The 8,918-nt window shown below is 35.0% G+C and overlaps 1 protein-coding gene across 1 annotated transcript; it reads left to right on the top strand.

Moving 5' to 3' along the window:
* Positions 1 to 2,601: 2,601 nt before the first annotated feature.
* LOC133689871 (uncharacterized) lies at positions 2,602 to 8,443 on the top strand. The gene is made up of 15 exons (XM_062109957.1): positions 2,602 to 2,932; positions 3,439 to 3,566; positions 3,649 to 3,720; positions 3,801 to 3,914; positions 4,341 to 4,409; positions 4,504 to 4,560; positions 5,780 to 5,833; positions 5,922 to 5,984; positions 6,128 to 6,190; positions 6,500 to 6,664; positions 6,744 to 6,899; positions 7,164 to 7,244; positions 7,358 to 7,419; positions 7,574 to 7,700; positions 8,188 to 8,443. The coding sequence occupies exons 1-14, from the start codon at positions 2,758 to 2,760 to the stop codon at positions 7,653 to 7,655; spliced, it is 1,341 nt and encodes a 446-aa protein (XP_061965941.1). The 5' UTR covers positions 2,602 to 2,757; the 3' UTR covers positions 7,656 to 7,700; positions 8,188 to 8,443.
* The last annotated feature ends 475 nt before the right edge of the window (positions 8,444 to 8,918 follow it).

The following is an 8,918-nucleotide window of genomic DNA, read 5'->3' as shown; positions in this document are numbered from 1 at the left end:
TTTAATGTGAGATTTGAAACCATTTCGTATATATACTCTATGTTCCAATAAAAAAAGTTATGTTTTTTCAATGTAGGATTTGAAACCTATTAGTATATACACTCTATGTTTCCAAGAAAAAAAATCATGTTTTTTCAATGTGGGATAAAAAACTTTTTGGTTTAAATACATCAACTTAAAAGGATAACATAATATCTTTTCAAAGTGGGATTTGAAGCCCTCTCGAATATATACTCTATGTTCCCATTAAAGAAGTTATATTTTTTCAATGTGAAATTTGAAACCTGTTAGTATATATACTATATGTTTCCAAGAAAAAAATTATGTTTTTTTAATTGTGGGATAAAAAAAATTGTAAAATATTCTTTTAAACTTCATTGTTTACAATATGTATAACTTATATTTACATGAATTTTTTTATATGAAATATTAAAATTTTAATTTTTTTTAAATTTTTTTAGATTAACCTAAGTTGACGTATAAAACTCATAACCCAACCTTTTAATGAAGTCAATTTCAAATCGAATTTAATAACTATACCTGCATGGAATCGAAAACGTAGTGGACATGACAACAACTTATTAATTTCTCAAAGTCAAGCATATATACCTTTTAAGATACTATTCTATGACAACATTCACAGCAAATCAAACGTGGTTCTTCTCCCACTTCAATGCTTCGTGTCCTTTATTCCATAAAAGGAGAGTGCATTGGGTCAAAAAGTTGTGCATTGAGACCCACAAAGCCATCAACAATTCAATGGGCATGCCTAATTTTGCTGCCATGTTTATGCCATACCTTCAATAAATATGAGCACTTGTACGAGAAGCGAACATGTACTGACTTTTTTTCTTAAAAAATTTGTTTTTGCAGCCTGAATCGGAGTTCTTCTTCTTCTTCTTCTTCTTCTTCTTCTTTTTTAATATCACAGCTTTTAACTAGCATGATTGATCAGAACTATCACAATTTAGCTAGTTGTGCCACTCTTAATGACACAACCAATTGAATTTAGAAAAAATAATTATAACAAGAGAGGCGTACTAGGAGTAGCGCAACCTAAAAAAAAAACAGCACTAAAATTTTAAGATAAAAATTAATAATAAAAAAACAATAAATTCACAATCAAATTTGAAAGCTTTCTCGACCTTGACGTCCTATAGAGTGAGATCTATACAATCTCCTGATTAAATTTGAATCAAATCCAATTATGAGATTAAATGCTACGTTTAACTTGTCTACAACTACATGGTTATATATATATATATATATATATATATATATATATATATATATATATATATATTAAGCATTCCACTCTCAGTAGCGTAATCTTTAAGAGCTTATTTTTTTAAAAAAATTAATTTTTAATTATTTTTAGTGGTGCGACTTTTTAATTTTAATTTTTAAAAATTCGATTGGTTGTGTCATTAAAAGGAATGCAACTCTTTATTTTTTTATTTTTCAAAAAATCAATTAGGTGCGCTAGCAACTAACTAAAATTTGAGCGACGGGGCAGGCTAAATGAAGCATCTGAAAACTGCTCAGACCCGGGCTGTGCATTACTGGACAAGTTTAAGGCTTTGCTTGTAGTGGGCTCTAGATCTATGGTGAATAATAGACCTCCACCAGCCGAGTTCAAGCCCCGTAAGAGATTCATGGCGGGCATGTACTCGGAAGAAAAAAGATGAACTTCCAATTTTATTTTTATTTTTTTTATAATTCAATTTTTAGATGAGGAAAGAATCTAAATAATAAAGGAAAATTAATTTTCTTGGCTTTACATTTCACCTAATTAAGAAAACTTGATTTCCACTTTTACCCCCCCTCCTCTAGAGAAATCAAATTACTTATTAATGAAGAGAACTTAATTTCATCTTTTGTTATCCCTCTAGATAAAGATCTTAAATATTAGCTGAGAGTAAATACTTGTTAATAATCTAACGGCTAGCATCACAACTCTTTTATTTTCAAAATCTATAATTTATAACTCTTAAGAAGCCATAATCTCCGCTAAAAGCAACAATCATGGACCACCGTAGATCAATAACCATGAGCCAGCCAGCAATCCATCCACGGTCCACACTCCACGAACACTGCATTGATTGAAAAACAACTCTGATTACTGTGGCTGCCTTTCGGTGCCCTCTGCCACCAGCCCACCTAGTTCCGTGTACAAATTCAACCTTCATTTTTAATAGTCTTTAATAACCCCCCCGACAACCTCTACTTGTCTGTTTCCGCACTCCAATTGCGGGTGATTATAGTATAATAATAATTGTTTTTTTTCATATATTAAAATAATATATATTTTTTAAAATCATCTAAAAATATAAAAAATAATTTTCAATAAATAAAAATTTCAAAATTTACCAATTCACCAATATTTAACTCAATACCAAATACCAAACGTGGGGATAGTCCGGGTTTTATAACACCAGTCTTAACTCCTAACCCGAGGGAACATCAGACACGTGCTACCCTAACTCCTTTTCAGAGTCTCAACTCTCAACAACCACGAAAATTAACTCGACACGAAAATTACAATTGGTAATAAGAAATTATATATATATATATATAAATAAAACATTTAATAGTTTCTCTGTTCTGATCGTGCTCTCCTCACGTTTCTTTATTTGAATTGATATTTTTTATGCTCTTAACTCGACTCCTTCCGACCTTGACACGCTCAGTATATTATAAACTAAGCTGCCGGCTTTCCATCTCTTTTGAGTTTTCTTTAGTAAGTTTTGGGAGTTCATGGCGGCCTCAAAACTCGCTTCTCTATCGATTCTCTTCATTTTTGCCCTAACTCTCACTGCCGTAGTCAGTGTTACGGCTGATTATGATGATATTACCGGGTCCGCGGCTGCCGTTGATTCCCCGGCGTTCAAGATCGAGCTTGATCAACTCAAGTCTAAGATCCACGCTCTCGGTTAGTTAGTTACTCACTTTCTTACTATTTTGGCTGTTCAACTTTTTCTACGATTCTCGATATTTTGCAGTTTGACTTTTTGGCTTTAGATATTATCGATGCTACTTGAAATCTGATGCTAATTCTGTCAAATCGAAGATATTCATTTGTCTTTTTTTATTAATTTTGATTCTAATCCTGCCAAATTTAAGATATTTATTTGTTTTTTGTATGATTTTTATGAAGTGGAAGCCAGGATTTTTATAATTTCTTATACTAATTTTTGAGCGGTTAAAGCAGGTTTATCTGTGATTAGATTGACTAATGCAGTGTTAATGCAAGGATTAGGAACATCAGAGATAATTAATTGTGGTGAAAATAATAATTTTTGTTTAATTTACGATTATGCTTAGTTTTCTTGTTTTATAAAGGAATAAACTTGTTTTTCAGTTGTGCAAGTTTTTTTTATATTGTTTTTTTTTTTTTAAGAAGCCTTTAACGAATTTTGTGGTTGTTGGGTGATGAAGAATCTCATATTGATGAGAAAACGAAAGAATTGAAGGGTAAGGATGATATGATAGCGCTGAAGGAAAAGATCATTCAAGAGAAAGTAGATAGCATCGGGTCATTGCAAAGTGAACTATCATCTCTCCAGGTATGAAATGTTGTGGATCCGTCTTATTGAAATGGGTTTCTGCGTGCATGTTATGTGAGGCTTTTATTTTGTTGTTAAACAGAATAATGGGAAGACAGATGCTCAAGAGCAAGTTAGAAAGGCGCATGCACGTGCAGGCGAACTAGAGAAACAGGTTATTATTCATCTGGACATACAAAACTAGTGACTTTGGAAGAATTGTTGTGCGTTTTTAAATATTACTTATTTATGCAGGTTGATAAACTTGCCAAGGAATTAGAGACTCAACAAAAGAAAAAGGAGGCTCTGGAAGCCAGAGCAAGTGAAGCTGAGAAGAAGATTAGTGAATTGAACTTGAAACTAGCAGATGTGAGTTCTTTGTGTGTCAGGATTTTAGAAAATGCATAAAGTTTTGGAATGACTAAAGATTTTTAGCACGTCCCTGTTCCAATACAAGGCATCTTATTCACAATTTTGAAGAGTTTTAATGGACCTTTTACCTTAATCTCCTGCCTGTATTAATAACTCTTTGATATCATGTGCTAATGGATCCACAAAGGTTATGCATGTGCATGCCTGTGTATGTGCGCATGACTTCAGCTGCTTAAGTCCTTTTTCTTAATTGTGCTATTGCACTTCTTTTTCCTTTTCTTTTGCTGTCATACCTTTAATGACTGCCTGCATCTTTTTTCATTTCGGCACTGATTTTTTTTCAAAATTTTAATTTGAGATTTTCTTCAATCTTGTAGTTTGGGATGGTATGTAATTGGACATATAATGTCTTTTGCTTTACAGCTTGCAAAGATTAATGAGGAACAGAAAAGCAAAATCCGTAAAACAGAACGTGCTCTCAAAATTGCTGAGGTATCAGACTATCATGTACCTTACAAACTCATATCATGCTTAAAACCGGATGATGGTGATTCTTATATGCGATTTTTTTTCCTGTATATTTCAGGAAGAACTGTTAAAAACAAAATCCGAGGCCACTTCAAAGGCCAAAGAGCTGATGGAGGTAATGAATTAATGGATTTGTTGGTCGTGTCATCCATTTTTTATGTTCTAACATACTTTTCAGACGTGATTTTATATTTGAAATGCTAAAGTTCTTGGATTCATTCCTCTCTGCTGTGAAAGTAGAGATATAGTAATTGATGGAAAATCCAAATATTGTTGACTGAATTTGGGGTTTGATGTTCTCCTTATGCTTTGGAACTCTGGAGAATGTACTTTACATTTATGAAAGTTCTGTTAATGTTATGCACCTATCCTATGTCGATAACACCCTGCTCAAATTAGCAACTGGGCTTTTGGCAAGTGTGAGAAAAAAATACTGAATTTCACGTCGGATCATGACGTAACATGGAAGTAACGACATGGGAGTACCTTGACTATAATGATAGGCAATGTTATGCCAAATTGGCTATCAGTTTTGGTTTTAGTACTCTTAGCATGTAAATCAAAGGTGCAAATAGCAGTATACAAGCAATTTGGAGTTGCTTTAAGGTTTCATCTTTGTTAGAAGGGAAAGAATTAACATAGCCAGTGGAGTTCGTGCTGGCAACACACCATGAGCTAGCACTTAGGAAGGCCTGTTGCTTGCAGGTCTAGAATGAACTTTATTCTCATTTGCTTTTGGTTTCAGGGATGAAATCTGATGGAAATTCTTAGGAAGTACTGGAATTTGGAGAAGTTTTATATAATATTTCAGTAGGGAAGACTGTATATTCCTTCAGCAGAAAGAAATTCTCATCCAGACTGGAATGCAAGAAAGACCTGAGAATTGGTTCGAGTATTATTAACCTTTAGGAGCTTTTTTAAACTGCCAAACCCATTCTGGACTTCATTGCAGATGTCCAGGAGGTGCCTAAAACTTTTGAATTGTGCCCATTCCTTTGTGAATACAGAGCCGCAGTAAGAAAAAGATAGAACCCGTACAACAAGAACATTGTGTGTAAAAAATCAGTCTTTTATCCCTTCATTTAGATTCTTTGGATGATTTGAATATCCAATTCTACTTCAAGGATGCGGTATGCCTGCAGCATAGGATATTTCACATGCTTTGGCTTCTTGAACCTTGTTTCCTACATTTCATTGGATATAAGTTTTCAGGTCATGGATTGTTAGTTTTTAAATCATTAATGTTTGCTAGAGGCTCATCAGTGGATCATTTATTATGAGACCAGAAACTGTTGTCAAGAGTAGACTAATTCATAGTTGTGTTTTATGACCAGGTTCACGGTGCATGGCTTCCACCTTGGCTTGCTGTGCAATTAGTTCATTGGCAGGTAAAATGATGCCTGTATGGTATTTTGTACAATAATAATAATAATAAAAAATATTCTTGTCCTATGTGGTGATATTATCTCTTTTCAGTCTCTAGCGCAGACACATTGGAATGAGCATGGAAAGCCTGTCATGGAACTGGCCATTCAAAGGGTATAATCTTCTGGTCGTGGGATGGTGGCTTACCTTTTTTGGTGATGTCTGTTTATTAACTAGATATGGTCCAATGGTCAAATACAAGGATTTCATGAAAAAATTGCCTCCATTACATCACTAAAAATACCGACTTTTTTCAGGCCTTGGAGAAAAAAGCCCAAGCTGAAAAGTGGGCTAAGCCCCATGTGGAAACAATTAAAACTGTAAGCTCTTTTTCTATGTTCTCCAATTTTCTGCTCATTTATTAATTGTTGGGAGTGCGCACCTGATTTTTTGATCAGGTCACATGTTTTAAGGCTGATTTACTTTGAAGCAGCATTCTATGTTGCTCCATAGACTAACTGAAATCTGGCTTGAAAAAAGTTTCAGTGAATCTGTGGTTCTGTGCTGTTTACTGTTGTTACATGCATGTTTTGCTATAGCGCTAATCGTTGGCATTAACTTTGATTGGTCAAGTAAATGAAGAAAATTGGATGCATGTACTTAATGATTGTTTGCCCTCTTGCATGAAGAAATGGGTCCCAGCTATAAAAGAGCAATGGGTTGTGATAGCGACACAAGTTGAACCTCATGTGCAATCATTAACCGCTAAAACTGTCGAAATCTATGAGGCCTCAAAGACTACAATCACTGCGCACATCATCAGGGTACAAGAAATAGTTGATCCTTGCTTTCAGGTGTGTATGCTGTTATATTGTTCCTTATTGTATGTCTGCTCTCTTAACTTGCATCTGAAATGTTTAAATTTGATCACAGGAAGCTAAAAAGTTCAGTAAGCCATATATTGATCAGGTTGCTACAGTGACAAAGCCCCATGTTGATAGAGTTAGGGTGGTTTTGAAGCCCTATACGAAAGAGGCAGTTGATGCATACGGGAAATTTTTAGAGTCTGCAACTACATACCACAATCAGGTATCAATGCTGGTTTATTATCTTTGTCGTAGTGTTATGGTTGATTGTGAGCATGTTAGTAAAATGAATCATGGTTCTCTAATGTCTTTATGAGTATGCTAGTAAAATGAATCATGCCAAGTGGTTTCTTCTGCTTTTTTTTTTTGGAATGAATGTGGAACCATGATTTAATGTCTTTGCTGGGATAAATACTATTATTTCATAGTTTTGCTATTAAAGATTTATTGTCATTACAGTTGAACCATTTTTTTAATTTTTGTTAAGGTGCAAGGCACCGTACAAGAGACACTGGAAAAGCATGAGCTCACAAAACCACTCGCAACAAAAGACTCCATCTGGTTCATTGTATGTATCCTGGTCATGTATTCAGACCTTTTTATCGAATACGTGTCAACAAAATAACTTTATGTATGCAGTTTATTTAATGTTAATTAAGGTATTTGTCTCTGATGCTGCAGGCCTCTGCTTTGTTTACCCTACCTATCTTCATTTTGGCCAGAGCTTGTTCTTCCATCTTCTGGTTAGTTTCTTAATGAGCCATTATTAACTTCGATGGTGAATTTTCTGCCAAGTATTCTTCATTTCCAGTTTATCATTATTTTTTTTTGTTATAAGTGGGATTTTTGATAAGTTTAACCTGCAGCTTATATGTTTTGTGTACCTGACATTTGCAGCAAAAAGTCAAAGAAACCAGTTAGAAATGTTCAAAACAGTCACAATCGTCGCAGGGCTAAACGGGGGCATCCTGACCAGTAGTCTTCTCGGTGCATTGCTGGGTATTTTACGTTGCAAAATATTGAGGTATGTGTCATAAGTATCATGAAGAACATTGGATGGTTCTAGTACATCTTTTTTCTGTAATTTAACTTTGATTCAGAGCACCTTGAGTCATTAACCTGATGGGCAGTTCCAAAAGTTTTTTCTGGGATTGTTGGTATGGCATTGAACTAGACGGTCAGTTTGGATGTACCAGGCCAGTCCACAGACTTCTACAATTTTATAGGATGCTGCCCTCCATAGTCCTGTGGCACCATTTTTTGCCGTTCTCCAATTTTATAGAAATAACAAGACATTGACTCTGCAACTGCAATGATGATTTATAAAAAGTTGTAAATTTCCCTTCCCTCCTTTTCTTTGCCTAAATGGTAGGTGAGGGATGTAGATTACTAATCATAAATCATATGTACCATTACAAACACCAGAAATCATGCTTTGTCGGGAATTCATTTGCCTTGTGCTGTTATGGGATGGTGATTTAATTCAAAAGTTCTGTTTCTTTCCCCTGCAGCTGGGACTTGTGATCTTTGCATGGGCTTTTGTGGCTACGATATTTCATCCAGAAAGCTCTGGCAATGTTATTTTCTTTCCTTGTAGTTTTTGTGAAGAATGTTTAGAACCTTTCGCACCACAGAAGGTTAGATGTGTATTATGAGCCATGTTCCCAACATGTTGGTAGGCATACACTTGTAATTTATTTTTTATTCTTCTCGAGTTACAGTTGAAATGACCATAATTTTGTTTATTACTATAATCATGTTTGTTCATCCTTGTCTCGTTTTACATTGGCCTTGTCAGCAAATTCATGTCCTTCTCGTAGCCTATCTACTCTATTGGCTAGCAAAAGAGGTGAAGGTATGATTTGGGGCACTTGTAGTCTTGCTGGCTCCACTAAACTTGGGGTCATCTGTGATGGCCTTGTGGTCGAGTGAGGATTGTTGGCCATTGGTACGCGAGATGCAAGATAAGGGAGAGAGTTGACGGAGTAGAGAGCATGCTGCATCTTGCAATCCTGCCATTCTAGTTTAATGGCGTCAATAAAAGCAATGGGAATAGCAGTCATGCAAAACTGAGTATTGCAATCGGAATCCACTGATAGACTGCCAAAACTACTTCCAAAGCCAGCTGAACCTTTGCTTTAACGACTTTTCACGCAAGCCACCATGTTGTTAAGAGGCATTCTTGTGAGATTTAAGCACAGGGAAAGATGAGACTACAGAATTCCCAAAGTGGGATTCATAG

This window comes from Populus nigra, chromosome 3, assembly GCF_951802175.1.
Source record: "Populus nigra chromosome 3, ddPopNigr1.1, whole genome shotgun sequence".
NCBI classification, from domain to species: domain Eukaryota; kingdom Viridiplantae; phylum Streptophyta; class Magnoliopsida; order Malpighiales; family Salicaceae; genus Populus; species Populus nigra.
This window is presented reverse-complemented; position numbering and strand designations above follow the sequence as displayed.

Coding starts and splice junctions, on each gene's coding strand:
- LOC133689871 (XM_062109957.1), top strand. CDS start 2,758: ATGGCGGCCTCAAAACTCGCTTCTCTATCGATTCTCTTCATTTTTGCC. Junction 5,985..6,127: donor TGGAACTGGCCATTCAAAGG/GTATAATCTTCT, acceptor GACTTTTTTCAG/GCCTTGGAGAAAAAAGCCCA. Junction 6,900..7,163: donor CAACTACATACCACAATCAG/GTATCAATGCTG, acceptor ATTTTTGTTAAG/GTGCAAGGCACCGTACAAGA.